Source organism: Rhipicephalus microplus, chromosome 2 (assembly GCF_043290135.1).
Source record: "Rhipicephalus microplus isolate Deutch F79 chromosome 2, USDA_Rmic, whole genome shotgun sequence".
Taxonomy (NCBI): Eukaryota; Metazoa; Arthropoda; class Arachnida; order Ixodida; family Ixodidae; genus Rhipicephalus; species Rhipicephalus microplus.
The window spans coordinates 270,933,438-270,956,418 of record NC_134701.1 but is presented as its reverse complement, the minus strand read 5'-3'; the positions used below and the strand labels follow the sequence as shown (position 1 = coordinate 270,956,418).

Sequence of the window (22,981 nt, the reverse complement as noted above, 5' to 3'; positions counted from 1 at the left end):
TCAGAAAAAAGGACCTGAACGCTGTCCAGGTCATTTTTTTCTAAAAAAGATCACAGTTCATTGGTCGCCTCCCTCAACTGCCGTCTACTCCGTCGACGACATTCTAGAGCAGATTCAACACGCATGTGTCTATTGTCAAGGTGCGCTATAACGGATGCCAGTGATTGTCTGTGAAGATTACAGGCCGGGCGATCACACAGGATGTAGCGTAGTGTCTCCTAGCTACGACAGGCATCGCAGAGAGCGTTGTCGGCCATTACAATGTGGAAGGAATACTATTTCGTAAATACCATACCTAACGATAAATGATAAAGCAGTGTAACGTCTCTTCGGGGGAGTCCATTTAGCATATCTATAGAGATCCATCAGAGCACAGGCGGTGTTCGTCATTGGTCTGGTTGGTCTGCATGCTTCGTGGGCACCACAGAGAGAGCGTGGTCTACTGTGCAAGCCCTTGAGGGCTACTGGCCGCATAAAAAAAGAAATGCTTGTGAACATAACCAAAACAGTATCATTAGTTATCGCTTCTTGATGATTGGCAAGAGAGAGAGAGAGAGAGAGAGAGAGAGAGAGAGAAGGATAGATTAGAAACGAAAGGTAGGGAGATTAGCCGGAAGATAAATATTCAGGTTACTCTCCTGAACTGCGAAATGGGTGAGGGAAGACTTAAATGCGCAACGAGTTAAATGCGCGATTGCTCGAAACAAGCCCGTCATATCGTTACGTATCTGCTCTACACAGATTATGTTGGCTCTGACTTACGTGTTCGAATCAAAACTACGCCTATGTGACCCGAAATGAAACGAAAAAGTGGTCGTATACTTAGCCCTAAATTGTCCTATTTCAATCGACGTGTACCGAACATTAGGAAACATAAACATTGGGTTAGGGTTGCGTGACACACACAAAACGATTTAAAGAAATTAATGGACCGGAAAAAAGTACTAATGGCAACTAATTAACTCATACAAAATAATGGGTGTCCGTAGCTATCACCTAAGGGCCATTATGACTCCAGCCATGTGCCACGACTCTAGTAAGTGTTTGACCCTTAGACGATTTTCTTTGTTGCACATAGGCGCATGTGCGGGGTGGAGGGGAAGGTCAAGGTGCCGGCCCCCTAGTCGCATAAGTAGGAGCGCAATGTCTGCCCCATATTTTGACTGGGGGGGGGGGGGGGGGGTGCGCGCTGCAATGAACCTTCGTCCCCCCCCCCCCCCCCTAAAGTGTTACCTTACGCCTGCCTATGGTGGTAAAATGTGATTTCACGGGATCACAATATCATCATACCAGGGGTAAAAATCTTCACGGCTTCACTCCATCCCTCGGACGTCGGTAAAGTCAAAGTGGTTGTAATGCTGACGTTAGTAAATATTCTGGTTGAAATGCTGGCGCGAGTGAATTCATTGCACATGATAATGTCGAGAGATTAGCAGAACAGCCTCTGGACGGTGGCTGCCACTGCAATATCAGCAATTATGTACAGCCTCTGCCTTCATACTTTTGTATCCATACAAGTGTCCTGGGGAGGCTGCGTCGTTAATCGTAATGACACAGTTTAGATGTAATAGCTTCAAAGTATTTTATTGCATTTTTGAAGCAACTCAATCAATACGACTGTTGAGATTTTAATGCGCGTATATATCTGCTGTATGCAATACGTGTATATATTTAAGGCGTGTGTAAGCCGCATGTAGAGACAGTATTATAACCTCTACACAGCGACATTCCATATAGTCTGTTGGATTCAATTAGTCACCGACTGCACCTAATTTATCCTCTTGTCTCTGGTCATACGTTATCCTTGCACTATCAAGCATTGCACATGATCATCATCAATAATATTGAACCATTTCACCTAAATGAATGAAACAAGAGCCAAATATAGGTTTGTATTTTTCCATAAGGAAGTACTATTGTAAGGACTTCAACTCATTTCGTATTGCACTAACATCTAGCAAACTCAGGTGTCGTGTCACGCTGTCGTACAATACTATCTACATCGTGACCGCGCGTGGAAAGGTCCACCACGGTGGATCAGTGGCTACGGTACCCTGCTACAAACCCGGAGGTCGTTGGTTCGATCCTAACCGTGGTGGTCACATTTTAGTGGAAGCGAAGTGGTTGAGGCCCGTGTGCTGTGTGATATCAGTGCACGTTAAAGAACACCATTATTATTATTACTATTATATTATTATTATTAGTTCATTGAAAGGGTGCATGCGTATACTTGCTTCCTTTTGTGTCATTTGATCTGTTTATTGTTTGTTCGCTCTCGCTTCTTTTTTTTATTTTTAACATGAAAGTGTTTTATGCCTTGCTCAATCAGGGCTCCGCTGACGTACTTTTGTCACGGAAGTGACGTTGAAAAGTATGTACTAAGAGATTGCAAAGGAAAAAAAAATGGCAGCATATCTACGGAGTGAATGATGGAGAGTGGGGCGAGTGGAGCATTCGTCTGTCCATGCGTCCGTCTGTGTGACCGTCCATGTGTCTGTTCGTGCGCCCGTCTCTGCGTTCGTTCATGCATCCGCCCCTGCGTCCGTTCATGTGTTCATCCATGCATCTGTCTGTGTGTCTCTTCGTCCATCTATTGAACACTCCAAGTCCCACCATCTCGCATCTTTTTATCATACTGACACGTGCGGTTCTTTTGGTTTACGAAGGAAGACGCTATCACTTTCTGTTAAGCGCAACGCAGGCCGCGTTTATCTTGTATGCCACTTTGGAACGCGTTACAACGCGTGTATAAAAAGCCGGCGCAGTGCGCCACTGGGGGTCTTTTTTTTTTCCGTCGGCCGACGACTGTTCACGCCGCTGTTGCTGTGAGTTGTGTTTGGCCCTGTTTTGCTGGGCACAAGTTCGCCCAATAAACAGTTCGCCTGACACCGCCCTGACTCCTGCGTGCTTCCTCTCAAGTGCTGCGTGTATCACAACCTCGTGACAATATATTGCCCATATAGAAGCACCGCCATTCAGTGGACATTCCAAGGTCTAAACGAGAGGTGGCACACGCACACTTTCTTACGGCTTGCGCTTCAGGTCTACTTCCCACCTTCAACCACCTTGAGTTCATGGTATATAATAGTTCACTGTATTCATGGCACTGCGGCTCAATGCTCGCTAAACCCTTCTAAAACCAAGGAGGTTATGCCCAACGAGTATAACGTAGCAACCTTTTCCTGTAAGATAGTGCTCAATGTACATGCCAGTGGCTGCTAATGTGATATGAGAGACAGGGGGATTCAGCTTTTAATTTCTTACGGCTTGCGCTTCGTATCTGCTTCCCCCCTTTAACCACCTCGAATTCATTCATGGTATATACTAGTTCATTGTATTCATGGCCCTGTGGCTCAACTCTCGCTAAACGTTTCTAAAACTAAGGAGGTTACACCCAGCGAGTATAATGTAGCAACCCTTTCTTCGGTCCGATAGTGCTCAATGTACATGCCAATGGCTGCTAATGCGATCGCAGCGTGCGCGTTGACTAAAAGCCGAATGATCCTGTCTCTCATTCCCCATTAGCAGCCATTGGCATGTACATTGAGCACTATTTTTTATTGTTAAATAACGCACAGAAGAAATCTCTCACCGGCACCACCTTGGAGGTGAAATGTTGTACCTATTTCGGGTATGTGCCACTGGTGATTACGTACTACGAAGGACGCCCAAGCCACGCCATAAGGAGCTTCGCCCCTAAAAAAAAAAAAAAACTGAAGGCAAGTGTCTGTCGCGCGGAATCGAACTAGCAACCTCTCAATTCTTAGCGCGCGGTGCTAATCACTACGCAACAGAGCGTACGTTGTCTAGTATGCTAACAGCAAGTTATTTATACACACCATAAACCGTTTCGATGTCCTCAGAGCTTCGATAATTTAGCGCCTTATCGTTACCAGTGGCGAACTTGGTGCGACAGGGACGCGTCGGGCGCGCCGCTCTAAAGGTCGTCGCCTCCGCAATGCGCCGCCTCCGCGGAGCGTGGTCTCTTCTGCTCGCTCGATTTTCAGACTCGTAATTCGGGAGAAGACTAAAATCACTTCGCACGCTTTGACGGTCGCGTTTACGTAAAGAGCGTGCTGCTGACACACGACCCAGGAGGAATTGTGAAAGTTGTTCGCGCTTGTGTTGTGTATCTTGTGCACTCGCTTCGCGCGTCTTACTTTGTTTGAACAACGCACTTCGAGTGTCCAGCTGTGACAGGTGTTAGTGAGCGCTCGTCCTGTGTATGCTAATTGTGTGCGTGTTTTATGCTTGAGGAGTGTGCAGCGAATTTCGAGCTGCCGTTTTTAACCTGAATTTGCAGTTTGTTGCTGTTGCTAAAATAATGCACAATAAACGCATAACTACTACTGCAAAGACATGTTTCACTTTCGTGTTATAGCAATTTCTATATTGGAAGATCAGCCACAATTTTTTTGGAGGGGGGGAAAAGGCGTTCCTCGTGACTTTAGCAAAACCAGCACGCTAAGCCTGTCACTAGGCTGCAAGTGTCAGCATTCTTGTCTTGCGTTTGTCAGTTCCTTCCTAAGAAGGACTGCGGTGTATTTGCCCAAGCCTTTAGGGAGCCCTGAAAGAACACGCGTAGCTTAGGCTATGCGGCTCGTGTGTCTTGTAGGAAGGAGCTCGCCACCGCAAGACCACCTGCACTTCGAAAGAGGAGTGGACACGTCGCAATGATCACCGTCCGCCGCGGTCGGCACGGTGCCACATCTTCGTTACCTGAGCGCGTCGCCGTGAGATGTGGCCTCGACACGGTGGGGTCGTTATGACAATGCGACACGCAGGCGAGCAAGGCGCCGTACCGCTGATTCGATTAGGCTGCTGTGTAACGCGTGCGCGTCTCCGTTGAGCGACAGAGAGAGGGCGTTTGGAACGGACGCCATCTTTTTTGGTTAGCGGAATGTAAATGAGAGTCTCATGCGATTAGCGCAATTAGTGCGGTGGGCGAATAAGATGACGTCGTCCCACCATACGTCCACGCGCAAGAAGATGCTGCAAGTGAGAAGTTGCGGAGCTCGGTGGTCCCCCGGCCAAGACGCAGAGGAGCGTTGCTGTCGTGTACAGAAAACGCTTTTTTTCCCTTTGCTCACAGTTTCATTCTTCTCTGTGTTACCGTTACCTAACCATTGTACTCGGTAGCTAATTTTCGCTAATGCCAGCTCTTTTGTTTTCTCACCTGCCGACTCTAAATTCGGTCAGGATTGTCGAAGCCCTCCGCTGCGGCGTGCCTCGTAATCAGTAATCATATCATTGCTTGGCGCGTAAAAACTCCGACGTCTTTATCATAACGCCGGCGTTTGCTAGCTCTTAGCTACGATTACTTTGGGCACTAAATGAGCTTTTTAAACTCGCTACGGTGGTCCAGTGGATATGCCGCTTGACTGTTTGCCCGCAGGTTGCAGGATCGAATCCCGGCCGTGGCGACTGCATTTTAAATGAAGACGAACATGCTCGAGGCCGATGTGCTTAGATGTAGGTATAAATACGGCAGCGTCTATTATGAGAAATTTCCTAGAGTATTCAGAAGATAATAAAAAATAAAAAATTTGCATGTGTTTACTGACACTCGTGCAGAATGAGGTGTCGTATAGTGACTATACTTCAAATATATATTGTCCAGTTGGTCACCGGCGATGATAGGTGCTCCTTATGATCGATGCGCAATAACTAAATCTCCTAACGGCCTTTTACATGTACATACTATTGCAAAGGTTTGACACGCTTGGGCACAATGACGGGGTTTTAATTCTACGAATTTCGCACGCTTTCAGTCTACAACGTTTTTTTTTATCAACACACATACAAGCAGTAAAACACGGAAGCAAAGGCGAAAGCTTACACAGAGGGCTCATGGCCTCAAATGCACACGGCGCACAATATGCAGAACACATATCGAGTTACACAATTCCGCCTGCTCGTTTCATCAAACAAAAACCTATAACTAACAAGAATAAAACGAACGTGGCACTCCATGAACATTCTCTCGAGGTCCTTTAGAAATTGCGAAAGCGTCTCGGAGTTTTCTAACACCACAGCGCAAAAACAGCATAAGACGCAGGTTCACCAGCGGGATGCTTGAACAATAACCGGCTCATCTTCAGAACAGACCGCGTTCGTAGCGTAACGGTCACGGCTCCGTGGACAGCGGGTCTCGTATTTGTCTTCTCAATAGCGACTCTATACACTGGAGCGCAAGGAAGACCTTTTCAAGATGGTGGACTGACAAAGTATAGCGTCTAGGCCTCTGTGGATTTGTTCTTCTCTTCCTGAGGCGAGTTCACGATAGCGCATGACGCACGAGTGCTTTCCTGTAGAAAATGTCAGGTGAATTTTATACTTTAGTTTGTGTTCCTGTGAGTCGAGTTAGAAGAAGGGATTTCGTTTGTACGCACTTCGCTTGCTGCTTTTGGGGAAACGTTATATACAACACTAATGGCTTTTATAAGGCCATTATTTCGAAAGAAATTCATATTTACGGAACGACAGTGCACCGCCTCCTCACCGTATTGAATTTGGCACTATCTGGTGCTGCGGAAGTGACAGGGATTGTTTGAGGCGACGGTGAAGTTTCCCGTTCCCTGCACCAATTGCAAAAGAGCGTAGCCAAGACTGGCGAAGCGTACATTCACAGTGCCGGTAGTTTTGTGTTCCTCATATTTCAGAAACGTGCCTCTAAAGTTCATAAAGTTTTATACAATAGGCAACACAGCGCAGCATCAAAACTTACGTTTCATGTAAGGGATAACGACACCGTTGCGAAATTGTATTGCCCTCACTGCGATAGTTTTTTATGGTGTCTATTACTTCTCAAATTCTCAAGCACACATGCTCTTAAGATTTAGCATAGGTAGTAGTGTTCCCGAGAAATCTGATATCTTTGTGACGCGAAAACGCCAACATTGGGAACCTCCAGCACCACTATATCAGGGCGCTTGGCAATTCATCCTAATAGGTACTTCCTATTGTGTCGTAAGCCCAGCAACACTACCATAAACATATATTTCTGTCATCTTTAGCGGCATGAACATTCCTAAGAATGTTTTTTATTCTGCGTGAGCTTCGCAGAAAATCCACCATCTTGATCAGAACAGAACACTCTAACCACGTTACAGTGCTGACGCAAATACACATTCAGTGACAATACATCAACATAACTTAATAGTCTCGCGATTTTAAAAGCAGTTGCTGGCTTTTGCTGCAACTCAGTTCCGCACATTTGTCACAAGCACCAAAGCGTCAGGTTCAACGCAGTCTTGTTGTGCGTACTGATAAACGTGCAGAACAGCTTCGCGTGAGTACGGCGTTACTTTATGTGAATATAGTACGAGTACATACGAGTTATTTTTTGCGTGAGAAGACCTCAAGTAAGACTGGGTGCTTCACTGATTTATGCGAGCCGACTTTAGGTTTGATTTCGGTTTACATGTTCTTGTGGTTGCCATTAGTTTTGAATTCTACACTAAATGGAGTAGCTTTTGCCGTATACAGGAAACATCTCCAAAACATCATACTGTATTTACTCGAATGTAACGCAAGTTTTTTCTCGAAATTTCGCTAACTAAAGTTGACCCTCGTGTTACAATATGAAATACCTAAATACTCGAAATACCATTTTATTCTTAATGGACGCAATAAAAAGTCACCACTCCTGTTACAATAATCGTGATTGCGTTTGGGTAGAGTAAATACGGTAAATTAAAAAGATAAATTCACAGTTTCACCACAAGGGCGAAGCAAAAAGTAGTAACAGAATAAAATTTTATGCGTAGGCAGGCTCGTAGCTTAATGATTTAGGAACCTGTGGGACGTAACTCTACAAAAAGTTTACATAATAAGGCACGGCCGCTACAGCAAGTGAAGAAACTTTGGAGCAATTTATCGCTCCGGTGGTAAGCGGAAAGAGCGCAGCACGCACAGAGGTGTGAGCCATCTGCTGGTCTCTATCGAGAAAGCGCGTGCCATCACGTATGATCAAACCTGTTTAATCAAACTTCGCAGTTTCCTTCTAGAGCGACACAACTACCCCCCCCCCCCCCCTCCACATCTCCCCTTTGGTAACCCTTCATAAGTCTTCGCGCGACATAGCAGGCCGGCACGTTTTGTATATATGCTTCAGCCACGCCCACCGGCCGCCTTCGCGCGCTTTTTTTTACACGTATATGCAACATATGACGCGCGGGGCAATGTTATGATTTTGGACTTTATGCGGAACTTGACGGCGATTACAGAAAGGCGCCTCGAGTGTCCACGTGACTGCTAGACCAATGAAAGCGACATTGGTCCTTTCAAAAGTGTGGCGGAGTTCGTCGACTTTGCACTATCACTATATGCCGCCTTTGAAATAATGTTGTTATGAAATCTTCAAGCTATTTGAGAATGAAAGGATTTTTAGTTCGCCTTCTTATAACAAAATTATGTGAACATTTGGCTATATTTTTGTCAGCATCACATATACCAGCTCACTGGTTTGTCCAGATTTGTCTAAACGTATTACGCAAAACCTATTTCCCCCAAATTATTTCTTTACAATAAATAAATAAATAAATAAATAAATAAATAAATAAATAAATAAATAAATAAATAAATAAATAAATAATAAGGCTTCCTCCTTTGTGTGGGAATAAATTTCAATTCACTTCACTTCAGCTTTTGCATGCTTACCCGTATCAAAAAGTACGCCTCAATTTCTAAGGGAAACTTTTATTACAGACGAAGTTTCTATTACTGAGTAGAAGAATTCTCAGAACTATCGATATAATTCTCTGACTGAAGCTCCAGTGCCAACTAACCCAGTCTATAAGTGGTGCACATAATATCGATGCGTGGGCGAATTTTACCGAAACCTGCTTGAAAGCCCCTTCATTCCATGTTGTGAAATACGAAATGTGACTCAACGTCGTTTCAAGCATGAACGGCCCATTTATGTCAGCGAGTCAGTCAGTCAAGAATTTTATTAAATGGTCATGAGGAGTTTAAGCCACCAGGATGTCCACGAGAGACATTCTAGCAGCCGCTATTGTAGGTGACGCCCGAGTTGGGGCGGGAACGTGGTGACGTTCCGCCAGTTCTTGGGCCCCCTGGACGGTATTTTGTTGGTTTTTGAGACTGGGGCTCCTGATTCATGCATGTTTCTCAACTATTTCTATCGATCATCTATCATTCGGGCTTTATGATATGCATATTCTGGTTGAGATAAAAAAGCGACGTGTAAAATATTGAATAGGCAGACGAGGGAAAGCTAGAGTTCTGTTGATTTATTCAAGATCGCGTCTACGGTGAAGCTTTGCTTGAAAAGCGCATTTATTTCTATTTTATATATTTCTTTGGCAACTGAAGTTGACATGCGTAGCGGCGAACACCGAGGTAGTACTTACGTGAGGAAAAACAAAACCACAGAGAGAGAAGAATGTTAAAAGACTCCGCGTCAGAGCACAAAAGTTGGGATCGCGCACCGGAAAGGAATGAAAGATGGGAAGAAAAAAGTGCAGCCAGCGAAGCAAGGCGGGCGAAGCGTCTTCGACCGTCTCAACAGCGGTTCCTAGCGAGGGCTTCTAGGGAGCAGGCGGTCGCTGTCGCTCGGGCGGTCGATACTGAGACCTGCAGGGGAGGCGTCCAGCCGCAGGATCCATCGGCATCGGAAACGCACCGCCCCGCAGCTGTTTAGCCCGTGGTTGCTTCCAGTGATACGTGCATGCTGCCTGCCGTCTATCTCGACTGGTTTCAAACCAAGTGTTGACTCAGGCCAGTTAGGAATGATCCGAGGTCGACGCAAGTAGTAGTGGCGGTGACGTCAAAAGGGGCTCATGGTTGAGGACTTCATTGCGATACGTATGTCGTAGAGCACGAAAAGTGAGAGCAATATAGTTTAAAATATTTGTTCCTCTTTTTAAGAACAATATTGTGTTATGCTGTCGAAGAAGGCTTAAACTATATGAGTTTACATATGCTAATAAGTACAACAGGTTAATGCTCGAAGAATTATTTCAGAACAAAGGAGAAGGGGGGGGGGGCAAGTACACAAAGCAGAGAAAGTAAACTGAGAAAACCACGAGAATACGTTTAAAAATTGAAACCGTTCGAGCCCAAAAATTCAGACAATAGAAAAGAAAGGTTCACGAGCGCGCAGAAATGATCAGAAAAACTGTGTATTAAAGAATAGGTCGTTGCTTCATTGGGCAAAGCGAGATGTTTTGCAGGATGAGAGAAGAAGCAGCTGTGCGGACCTTGGAACATAAATGTTATGATCGCAGGTGGACGAACTTTTAAAGTACCAACACCATCTGTGTACACATCTGGTGATTACGGGACAAATCATTAGATTGCCAATGTCACTTTTTTTTTCAGAGTCGTGCTACTTCTTACTGCTCTTCCACGGTATACAGCATACGTAGTGCTCTGAATCATCTCCGTTTCTTTTTTTTTTTCAGAACACCGTGATGAAATCACGGATAGTTTGAAACTCTATCAGACTTGCTTTACTTGACAAGGACTTTATACAGGACATGGCGGCGAGGGCGACAGCAGAAGTAGGGATTAAGTGTCGACATAATCGTCGTCGCGGTAAGAACAACATTATTTGGACATTTTCTTTGGATAATAATCGACCACACTGCTCTATCACTAGCGCCTCTGAAAGCACCTTTTTTTTTGCCCGCCACGATGGTGGCGTGGTTACGATACTCGGTTGCTCACTCGATGGTCACGGATTCAGTCCGGGCCATGGCGGTCGCACTTCGATGGGGGCGAAGTGCGACCGCCGCGGAGGTGAAGTGGCGGCGTGAAGGCGAAGTGGAGGCGAAGTGCGAGAGGCCCGTGTACTGTGCGAAGTCAGTGCACGTAAAAGAACACGAGAAGGTCAAAATTTCCGTAGCCCTCCAATAATGCGTGCCTCTTAATTACTTCGCAGTTTTGACACTTACGACTCCTGATATAATTATTGTGTTGAATGTTTACCTTACCTTCACATATCCGTTCTCGTAAGCGCTGATCCGAACGGTCTTTTTAAGCGATATAATTTCAGACTACTACTCTTATAAATGATATAAAAGTTATGGGTGAGTTATTAGTGCTGACTTTACAGCGAAAATGTATATAAGCAGGCCATTTATAGCTCCCCGACCGTAACTCTACGAAGAGAAAAAAAAACTTGGAGGGCACTTGAGCTTCGACTTCAGAACTATAATCGGTCCCCATGCGCATCACCTTCTCAAGTGCTAGCCTAGCTTCGGTGGCCGGTTCATGTCTCAACCGTGGAAACTAACGACTATATGCTCGCGACGTTGGCCATTTCAAAATGTCCTAGAATGCACACTACGAGTAAAGTTGTTAAATGTCCACTGTACCATAATTATTACTTTCGCAAATCGGCGATCGAAAGGCCCACTACGCATCGGTAAGACAACATGCGAACCTACGCATCTGCCCGCTTTGTTGTTGACGATGAATAAACACGTCTAAGCACTTTGCAGTGCGTGGACTATTGAGACTCCCACTCGTTGCGTAGTTCACAGGCGCTGACGACTGGCGCAGCTCTACGCCTCTACCACACAATATTACAAGCGGTAAGGAGACTCCTCCAACTACATGTCATTTACATCGATTTTTTTTTTCACAGCACTTCCAAGCAGCTAGTGGCACGGCTTTGTAATAGAGAATCTGCTTGCTGCGCAGAAGGCCTGCGTTAGATTCTAACTTCAGCGTAATGATTTTAATATTTACTTTATTTGCGTCTTTCTTGACTTTTCGGTCCCGGTCGTCGCGGATTTCTGCTCACTTTGAACGGCGTCGACACTGCAATTTTCGCAAAGCGAGCTCCTTAACGCTTTCGCGCTAAAGCACTCAGCGCAGATATCTGCCACATGAGTTATACAAACCCTGCCACTCATCACTACGTAGTCCACCCAAATTTCGCAAATCAGAGAATGCGGCAAAGAGGCACATACTACTCGAATATAAAACTATGAAGGAGTGTCTTTCATGAAAAATTTTCACTTGTCTGTATCTTTCGTCAAATTATGTATCGCCTCAGCACCGTGAAGCTTTCTGCACCCAACATAGTTTCGCACTACCTCAAAGGTCGGAGGCACTTCACTTGGGTTCAGATTGCCTGCGTGATCAGACTTTGTTCGACGAAGCAATGTCTATGTGATGACGCTATTATATAAAGAGCTTTTCTTGTTTTTTTTTATTATAATTCGGGTGTTTTGTTGGTGCTTTTACTTGTTCTTATTGTACTGTAACGGCATTGGCAGGTTCAGGCGTTTGGAATATACTATAACGTCTACGGAATAAGTATGTAGGGTGCAATCAATAAAATTTAAAGTGACTTCGTACGTTACTTTTTAAAAGCATTACCACCAGATCTTTCAGCTTCTTGCTGCCAGTATCAAACTTACATTTACTCAAGAGAGTAATATATCAATAGCTAAAACAAAATTTTTAACGCGAACGCTGCACAACAAGAATACACCTCACATGTACGCGTGTCTGCGATGCGTTAATGTCAAATAATTATACGAGGATGAACGTTGTATTGGACTTAATATCATTCAGTATTCATGCGTTACGCTTTTTCTTCTAAACATGTTTTGATTAATGGCGTAGAACTCGCACATCCAACCAATCATAGCAGGACGGTACCTAGCCCTTGGCTCAATAAATGAAACTATGGTCAAGTCTGGGCACCCAGATGGCCGCCTGACAATCTGGTCGAGTGTTCCACCCTAAGTTTGACGGCGTGGAAACTTTTCCTTTTTTTAATGGGGGTTCGTTCCTGTGCGTACAAAACCACGCTCTACTTGGTAATACACTAGGCACTAGGGGAGGGAGCCAAGGCCTAAAGTACGAGTCGTAGCGCTCCCCATAGCCGGTATACTATAGCTACCCAAAAGCAGCGCCGGACGGACCAGAAGCTCTAGCGCGGCCGCGACCACGACATACGAGGCTGGGCATCGTGTCGACTGGTGGTGCTTGGCTGCATTGCAAGCATATACATACACGCGCAGACACGCTCGTCTGCGAAGCTCGTGCCGAGTGGGGAAGATCGTGCTGCTTGCTTGCTTGCTTGTTTGGCTGCTGGCATGCCCAAGCCGCAGAGCAGCAACACAGGCTGTGGTGGCCAAGGAGGAGAAGGAGGGTACGCATTCTCTCCCTCTTTCCTCGCGATGGCGCGTATGACTAAGAGCAGAGAACTCGGGCGCCGAGAGATCTCGGAGCCCTAACCTGATTAGGACCCTTTTCATCTTCCGCGGAGTGCCCCGTTGTTTTCGGTCGCTCCTTCCCCATCCGCCACGGCAGCGGCGGCGCAGACACGGGCCTGCCGCCAAGCAATGAGCCTGGGGTCTGTCGCCCTCCAGTGCGCATGCGCAGCCTCGTCTGACACTCCCAATGCCCTCACTACCCCCCTTACTCCTCCTCTCTTACGCACACACGCTATGCTCACCCTCGTTCATCTCTTCTTTCCTCGTATCTCGTCTCCTGGCTCCCTATCATGGACGTCTTCTTCTCTCAATCCTCGCAACACGGCCAGCGCCATGCCGCACATGCCTCTCCTCTGCCTTTGTTCCGCGGGCTCCGAAAAACACACACGCCCTGGCAGCTAGCTAGCTTTGCGGTGGCGCATTGTTCTCTTCCAGCCATCGTCATCGCGCATCTATGGCGAGCTTTGCAATCTCTCTTCCTTTCAACGCAGCGCGCCGTTTGCGGCGGCCGCTGTTGTGTTGCTGCTGGCCAGCGAAACATCTCGAGCGTGGCCTCTTTTATTTTTTTTATTGTCTACTCTTTGCTGACGATGTGTGCTAACGGAGGCGTGATCAGCCATCGTCGAAAGCAGTATGCTTTTCTGCGCGATCAATAGAGGATAAAACGAAGTCATCATTTCCTGTTTAAGACAATCTCGTTCATTGCTATCACGTTTGTTTGCATTTTCATCACTCTCATACTCGAAGTGCAAGGTAGAAATAGCAGTGACGACGAATTCATGATGACACTCTCTTAATGGCGCAGTATACTGTTTCATGCACTGTTTTACTTACTGAAATATATTTTTTGGTGGTTACTTTGACGTGCGCACAGCCAGCGGAACAATAACGGGTTCATTATTATGCAGGAGCTCGTGGAACGTTCTGAAAGAAGAATATTATAATAATTGATCATTACCACCACTGTAGTTACGAATGTTGTAGTATAGCAAATTGCACGTAGTCAAGTTAACATCCATGTCTTTGTTGTCTTCCTCTTTATATATATATATATATATATATATATATATATATAGTATAAAAAGAGGTCGACAAACGTGCGAAAAAACACTAGTTTTACTAGAATATATATATATATATATATATATATATATATATATATATATATATATATATATATATATATATATATATATATATATATATATATATATATATATGAGATCTAACAGACAACAGACAGTAATGACAATGAATGTACAGGGGATCGAACGCGTTATTCGAAGATCGTAGGTTCGATTCCTGCCCACGGCTGGTTATTTTTTCATCCACTTTTCTTTCTTCTTATTTACATTCCATTGGTTCTAATGGCATCCCCTGTACATTCCTTGACATTACTGTCTGTTAGATCTCATTGATATTGTGTTAAAACACGGAAAAACGAGCCCTTAGGTATACACTTCTTTCCCTTATTATATATATATATATATATATATATATATATATATATATATATATATATATATATATATATATATATATATATATATATATATATATATATATATATATATATATATATATATATATTTGCTTACTGATGATGATGGTAGTGTGTTTCAGTGAGGGCTAACTAATTTCTGTGCTTTCCAAGGACACTCACTATCTTATTTCCGATAAAGAAACGCGTCAGAGTTGTTTATTTTTGTCCGCTTTATATGGAGAATATCTAAAACCAGTGTGCGAAAACATTTTGTTGGCACTATTGGGTTTAGCGGGCTATTTTTTTTTCTAGTTGTCACGGGCACTCTCGCACACGGAAACATTTGCTCACCTTCGCTTCGTATTCTTTCAATGCTGATACAGACATCACGTTCATTATTCCCTTTGACGCTCATTATTCCCTTTCATTAAAGTGTCGCTTTGTGCTTTGAAACCTAACACACGTAAGGAATAAAATGCTCACGCTAAGCTCGCGTAACATCTTTAGTAGAGACAAAGATTTGAAGGGGAGGTTGAGAGGTTAACCATACCTTATCACAAGGTTTGCTAACCTGCGGCGAGGAAAAAGGTGTCGAAAAAGGATGTACAGTGAGTCAGAGAAATAGAGAAATACATATAGAGAGAGAGGGAGAGAAAAAGGAGAGACGTATTTAGTGGCAAGATGCAGGAGAGGAAAGGAAGGGTTCTGAACCAGACTATAAGAACTGGTGCGTTAACCTTACACTGAAGAAGGAGATAAGGGAGTAAAAAGATAAACTGAGGAGGCTCAGAAGAGATAAAAATTGTTTCACTCGTAAGTTAAGTTTGACGCGTATACACGCAGCTAAGCAAAAATAAGTTCTGGGACGTCAGTATGTCACAAAAGGCGCGATAAGGAACCAGGGGGACTTAGAGCTGTCGCAAAAAAAAAAAAATGAAGCATATCCACGGAATGAACGATGATCGGTGGGGCGCAGCATTCGTCATTCCGTCCGTGCTTCCGTCCGTCCTTGCGTCCATCAGTTCGTTCATCTCTCTGTCTGACCATGCGTGCGTCTGTTCATGCGGCCGTTTTTCTGTCTGTCCATCTATCCGTCCGTCCACCCCTCTGTCTGTCTGTCCGTACATGCGTACATCAGTATGTCGACCCGTCCGTCCGTCTATCTAGTGAACACTCCAAGTACCGCTATCTCACATGTTTTCATCATGTATTGATCATATACAAGTACCGTCATTCAGCAGGCATTCTAAGGCCCGCTCTCTTGAGTATGTCCATCTATCCGTCCGTCCGTCCGTCCGTCTATCTAGTGAACACTCTAAGGACCACTTTCTCACATCTTTTCAACATGTATTCGTCATATACAACCTCCACTATCCACAGGACATTGTAAAGGCCAATCTCTCGGGTATGTGCCACCAATGGTTATATACCACAACGCAGTTAACGCACAAGCCACGCCATAAGGAGCTTCACCCCTAAAATAAAGAAAGAAGTACGTTGTTCGCGGTTGTAGTTAGATTTATCCTGGTACATAACAACAATTTTGGTCATACTGTCGCCGGCTACTATACACAAACAAATTTTATTCGATTAAAGAATGGAAGCTTGATTTGATATGCGAACAATCTGACAAGTGATTTTTTTCAGGTGCCTGAGGACAATCAGGCGAATGATTAAAAAAAAGAGTAAAGAAAACGCAGCCGCAAAGCATTTGTTTTTTCCGACTACAGCCTATCGTGATTCGAGCACAACCTCACACGATAATGTTGTTATCGTCTCTCGAAAACAGATTCACACGCTCGAAAAACGGTAGCGTACATAGCCGCAATACTGAAATCCCAATGCAAATTCGTTTTCGCTAAAGGCGCTACTTCTTCGTTTCTTGAAGGCTGACATTTACTGTTTATTTTTATCACCCGCTGCACGCTTCGCAAATTATGTACGTGCTTTCGCGCACGAGCCTACAACGCGCGGTGACGAAACAAAATCGGCGCAACAAAATTGAGGGCGAACCACTAATTCCGCAAGTGGACATTCGGCGTGCCTGCCATGCCAAAGTGATCAGTATTCATTCGACCCGACGGTTCCAGGGTTTGCACGAGTAGTTTTAAAACATTTATTTCATCTCTCCTTCCGCCATCGCTCTTGCAGTAGCTTGGGATGGGCATTAATTTTCGGCAATGCCACCACGTCAAGCAACGCGGTATAGGCGCCCATGGTATGAAATCGGAGGGTATGTGGGAGGCCGGAACATTTGCATTGTCCCACGTCACGTGGTCTGTGAACGACGCGGAGACAAACACGGGGCGTCTTCCGAGTAGGGACGGCGTCTTGCGGCCTAATAAAGAAATGCGTTTCATCTGTTGATGCCTCCGAATCAAAAGAATTGCAAAAACAAAAAAGAGGACGCCGCGCAATTGCGCAGGGGCCACATTTGCCAGGCTTGAAGATGCAGCAGCGTTGTTGTGGCGACTGCGGGCACCAAGCAAGGAGGAACGGGAGCGGACGTCTGCGTTGTCCCCACCGCGAGAGGCGCCATCGTTCTTAGTTTACGCCTACTTCGGAAAAAAAAAAAAAAGCGAGGCGCCGTCACGGTAGAACGCTTCTTGTTTAGGGGGGTATTGAAAAAACAAATACGAAGGAGGGCGGCTCTGTAGGCAATCAAGTAAAGGGTTCACAACACCGTGGAAATCACTTCGCTTAAGAGATTCAGATATCCGTAGTTTCGGTCGCGAAAGGCGAGGACCATTTGTGGAATAGCGTGCCGCAACAGAGATGTTTGTGTAGGGGAATTCAAATTCGCCTTCGTAGAGTGGGTGGTATACGCGGAGAGACTGAAAAATGCGTGTACTGTTGATGGGGACCACCGAGATGCGAAAGTAATGCCTCGTAAATTTTGCTGTCGAGGAACGCGGGCGGGTACTGACGAAATTTCGTTGCCTCTGTGAAGGCTTGCAGTCAGCACCCGTATTTTTGCAGCGAAAGCTACGCCGGCCGAGGTTGAGCTTAAAGTTAAGCTTGGTTCACGCTTAGCAGCGCTGCGCATGTCTGAGGAACAGTGATGTCCCGCGGCGCGCAGCTGGCGCGTCGGAAATGGCCTGGAAACTCCTGGAGTTGTAGGCCCGTGTGCTCAGATTCGGGTGCACGTTAAAGAACTCCAGGTGGTCGAAATTTCCAGAGTCCTTCACTATGGCGTCTCTCATAATCATATGGTGGTTTTGGGACGTTAAACCCCACATATCAATCAATCAATCAATCGAAACTCCTGGAGTGACGTGTCACTAGTGAATGGGCACTTGACTTGCGTGAGCTGGCTCGCTTGTCCACCTGTCATTCCGTACAGGAAGTAAGCACAAACTAATCCGAGACAACCAGGGAAGCTAAGAATAACCTTAGCTCATGCTACGTATATTCTAGCATATCCTGCAGCTAAGCAAGCCACTGCGAAATATTTCGAACTTGATACAGTGTGAAAGAATTAACCCCCAAGGGTGTGCTAGTATAGTGTATACTGATGATAGCTACACTAAAAGATCATTAAATATATGCCCACTGAATTCATGTGGGCTGGAAAATCGATGCTTTGCGGGCAAAAATCACCAATTTTCGGAAAAATTGGTGATTTTTGCCCGCAAAGCACCGATATTTCCGTTTGGACTATATTCACTTTGTTTTCTCTCATACAGACTGAGTATATATTATATCAAACCTCGTATGCTTGCAGCAGCTACGTCACTCATTTCACTTTACTGTTCATTCATTCATTCGTCGACTGACGGCCACACGTCCAAATATTTACAAATCAACGCACATCATCCACACGTGCCCATAGATAACATCGTCTCCGAACTTTTTCGGTATGCTTACAGTATACTGATGGACGGATCTCAGAAATGGCCCATCTTTTCCGGCTATATGCCGACTTCACATGCTCGCCAAACCACTTTCAAGAAAGCGTAGAAAACTACGTTTTGTTTTTAAAAAAATTGTGTTTTAAGGCGTGCATTTATCGCACTATAGCGTTTAGGTATACTGTTGCTTTGTAGCGTAATTTTGTGAGAAACATAACCGGGCACCGTCACGCTGTTAGTTACATAGTTACAGTTAGGGTACTTATAGGCCGATTTGTGATCTGAATTCTGCCTTGTACGTCAGCATTTTTTGTACGATAACAGCGACAGTAATGCATGCTCTATATAGCCTGGAACGTTTTGCTTATAGTAAAAACAACTTAGGTTTTGGGTTACCTGAAACAACAACAAAAAAAAAACGCTTTTCTATTGCGTTTCGGCTGGATCCCGCTCACACGCACAAACACGGGGAGGCTCCAGTCACTTCCGACCGGCAGCGGCGACTGGCGGCGGTCTGCGTGGAGCCGCACTCGACTTGTGCCGAACCGTCCGCGCGGAAGACGCGGTCTCCACGCTCAATTTGCGACCCCGGCACGGCGCTGCCTTATCGCGGGGCTGGTTTTCGCACTGGCTGGTCGCAAACTCAGAGCCGAATGTGCGTCGTGCTCCGTCCACATTACATCGTCATATTTCGACGTGGTAGCCATGGGCGCTTTCCTTTCGCAACACTTTATAGCATGGGGCCTTTTTTCTTTGATATGCGTGGTAATGGATAGATTATGCACCACTGGTGCTGCATCGCAGAATTAGTGAGCGAAATTGGGCGTTGGGGCTTTTCTTTCATTTTATTGCTCTTCTCGTGCGAGCACGGCCGTAAGAAAATATCCTAAAAGCTGCACAATTGACTGTTTATATTTGATAGCCATCAAATCTTCATGATATAATACTCCTGGCATGGTTATTATGCTAAAATTGTAACTTGTTTTGTTACAATTTGTACTGATGCTTCGCAATTAGCGAGTGTGCCTTATTTGTTGTAAGAGTATGATCTTTCATTTAGTTACAAATTTCCTCTTTGCTTCGCGTTTTAAATGAGGGCCTAGTTCAAGAACACACACCATGTGCTCGCGTGCTTGGTGTCTTCTGACGGGACTGTAATTGTTAGAAGAAAGTATGAAGTAACAAGACGATTTTGTAGGTTATGCTGTGAAGTCCCAAGAAGGCCCCGAGCTCCTGAAATGCGCCGTGGCGGAGCTAATGGTCCACGTAAGACTCCCAGAACTAACTTTGCACGCATGACGGAAAGCACTTTGAACTGTTGAAGACGTCGGCCGTGTTCGCCTAATGCAGCAGCAGTGCGCGCGTCTAATTCACACTATGGCAAGTTTGACTGTCACCTGCAGGGAACCCTGTGCTCGTCCTCTCTCATCGCCCTTTCGTTTGTTATTTTCGACATTTACCTATGCTTCAAATGGTTGTAACCATAGAGTTTCTTAATGTACACTAGAGGGAACTTTGGCGCTAGTGTCTATGGAAGCTGCAACACACGGCGCTCCAGCGAGCATGGGAATGATGGGTAGTACACACATTTGTCTAATTTTCGTGCTTCTGCCCTGCTTCTGGCTCCGTGTGTGTTCGTGTAGCTTAGAGCTGTTTTTTTTTTTCGCGAAAACATAAATCAGCAAATGTTCACCGTTTGCGCTTCACAACCTTATTCTTTTAGGCTTACCATTTCGAGTCGTGTCACTAAGTTCAAAAAGGGTTCGTTCTTTATTTCAAAACAAATCGTAACCACCAATAAACGAAGCCGCAAGTACGATTCGCCGCCAGCAAGTACGAAGACTGCAAATGTGTGTATTACCCATCATTACCACAGTCACTGAACGATCGCAGCGCCAGAGTGCCCTCTAGTTAATTTTGTGAAACTTTGTGGTTGTGACCAACAAAAAAGTTTAGCTCATTGGCTCTCCTTAATGGTCTCGCTGTCTAATGCACCAAGGCGATAGCTTTCTCTGTGCTGTAGTAATTCAATCCGATTCCACTCTCTTTCTGGCTTGCGATATAATACTCACCTCTTCGAATGGACGCAGGTGCGATTCCCTACAAGGTGTACACGGCGGCGGCTGCTGCGGCTGCGGCGGCGCACGAGGGCGTTCTGACGGAGAAGCGCAAACAGCGTCGCATCCGCACCACGTTCACGTCGGCGCAGCTCAAGGAGCTCGAGAGGGCCTTCCAGGAGACGCACTACCCGGACATCTACACGCGCGAGGAGATCGCCATGAAGACCGACCTCACCGAGGCCAGAGTACAGGTATACGCTCATTCGCTCGCTACTCTCTGTATATATACTCACCAATACGTGCCTAATACCTGCTACTATATACGAGGCACATATACTCGCTCCCTCTTTTGCATGCGCCTTGCGTACGCTATTAACTGCCGATTCCATGTCTCGCTGCTTACGTGCAAAAAAAAAAAATGATCCTTTAACTCATTCCCGAGGTTTTCATAAGACCTGCAGACGTATCTGACATATTTGAATGCGTATGGACAGTAGACTGTGGGAGGTCCACAGTCAGTGGACGTAGCCAGGCTGATGATGATGATGATGATGATGATGATGATGATGATTATGGACAGTGGACTCGCCATAGGGCAGTCGTTGTGGCGGCTTTAGTTTGCGCTTTACAGTCCCTAGACATATAATTACTCACGTCTAACGAATATATATAGAGTCTACTTGTATCGGTGCAAGAAGTGGACATTAATACTGTTTTGAAATCAACCGGTTTTAAGCAATCGCTTCTATACGTCTGTATATCCCGACTGGTGCACATGTACCTTGACAGTACCTTCTTCTCTTTGCTTTACTTATTTTAATTCTTTCGTCTACTTCCCCACTGCAGGGTAGAAAACCGGATGCCCGTCCGGTTGACCTGCATGGCTTTACTTTCTTTCTCCTCCCCACTTATATCTATACATTGTACACCAAAACAAGCTATTTCCGCGTGTATAAGCGCAGAAGAAGGTCGTGAAACGGTACGTCAACTTCACCAACGACAATGAAGAATGCGATCGATGAAAAACCTCCATTTAGCACCATAGTTGAATGGAGCAATAGAACTCGACAATGGAAGAGCTTGTGTGATACAGTGAGTGTCCTACTCCTGACTGAGAAACCGATAATAGCCCATATGGCCACACATTTTCCGGTTAGCTCGACTCTCTTCGAACGACGCGGTCGAGCCCCGCCGCGGTTGGCCATTTAAGCGGGCACGTCGATTCATTGACGAGAGTCATTCAAGCGTGGCTAGATGATCTCGCGGAAAAAGGCTTCGCGTCTCGCTGCGCAGCAAAGCCCCGCGAATGCTCATCTCCGGTGGCTGCCTCTGCGCTTGACTGACTCCAGCTGCGACGCCAGGTGCCTGACCACAAGTGGCCCGGATTAGAGTTCGGCGTCTGATTCTGCGGTTAATAGACAGTTAGATTAGCTGATTCGTATGCGTACAGCATTGGGAGGATCGATCTCCTGCGAGAAACAGCCTTTGCGCTACAGTGTGGGCGAGTATTAGAATAAATTTGAACACACTGTGATGTGCAAATACTTAAAAAAAGGCGCGAATATTGGAGAACATGTTAAAGGGCCGCTAACCATGCTAAAAAAATACAAAGAACGAGTGTGTCAGTACCTTTATGCGTTTCTGGTTTTTTTTTTTTGGCACCCCTTTTCACGCTAACTGTCTGTTCACGTGCTATAGTACGAGGAAATACGCCCTCTATTGAAGATCTAACGTCCCTTGCACGCCCTTTCTGCCTCGTCTCGCATCACCATCGGTGGGGTCATCCTAGTTAAGGTCCTTTTCTGCGTTTTCGATTGTGCTAGCGGAGATAACATGGTGCAGCCGAGAGAAAGAGAGAAAGGAGAAAGATGGGAAGGCTAGGATGTAAGTGAAAAGCGAGAAATAGGCTCCTCGCTCAGTGCTGACGTAGTCCTCGTGTTTTATAAGAATAAATAAATGGCAACACGTTCATAGTGCGTGTAAGAAGGAGGGTGAAGGCGAGCAAGACACCACATACTTCTAATTGGATTTGTAGCTGTTTAGGTGCCATTTAATGAAGGGAGGCAGGATGCGTTGTCAACAGTTATCATCTTATCTCTTATTCAACGTACTTTATTTTAAAGGAAATAAAAAAAACCCGCCCAGTTCACACAATCTCAGTAATATCATGTGCTCGTCGACAGCCTATACGAAGCAGTGAAATCACTCTGGGGCTTTTTGAGGACGATGGGCTTATGTGAACGCCTCTGACTTGCGCTGGACACATGGGTGCACGGACACGCTGCAGTAATTAACTGCCCATCTGTCTCTTTCCTTCTCTTCCCTCCTCTATCTTTCTATTCCCATTCCCTGTGTGGGATAGCCAACCGTAATGTTTTTTTCTTGCTT

At 45.4% G+C, this 22,981-nt stretch overlaps 1 protein-coding gene across 2 annotated transcripts in view; it reads left to right on the top strand.

Moving 5' to 3' along the window:
- Nucleotides 1-22,981, top strand: part of LOC119169223 (uncharacterized) — a 139,053-nt gene that overhangs the window by 64,233 nt on the left and 51,839 nt on the right. For both annotated transcript variants that reach the window (XM_075881557.1, XM_037420336.2), the window contains one exon: nt 20,624-20,844. In XM_075881557.1, coding sequence (XP_075737672.1) covers nt 20,624-20,844 — 221 coding nt within the window. The remainder of the gene's footprint in view (nt 1-20,623; nt 20,845-22,981) is intronic.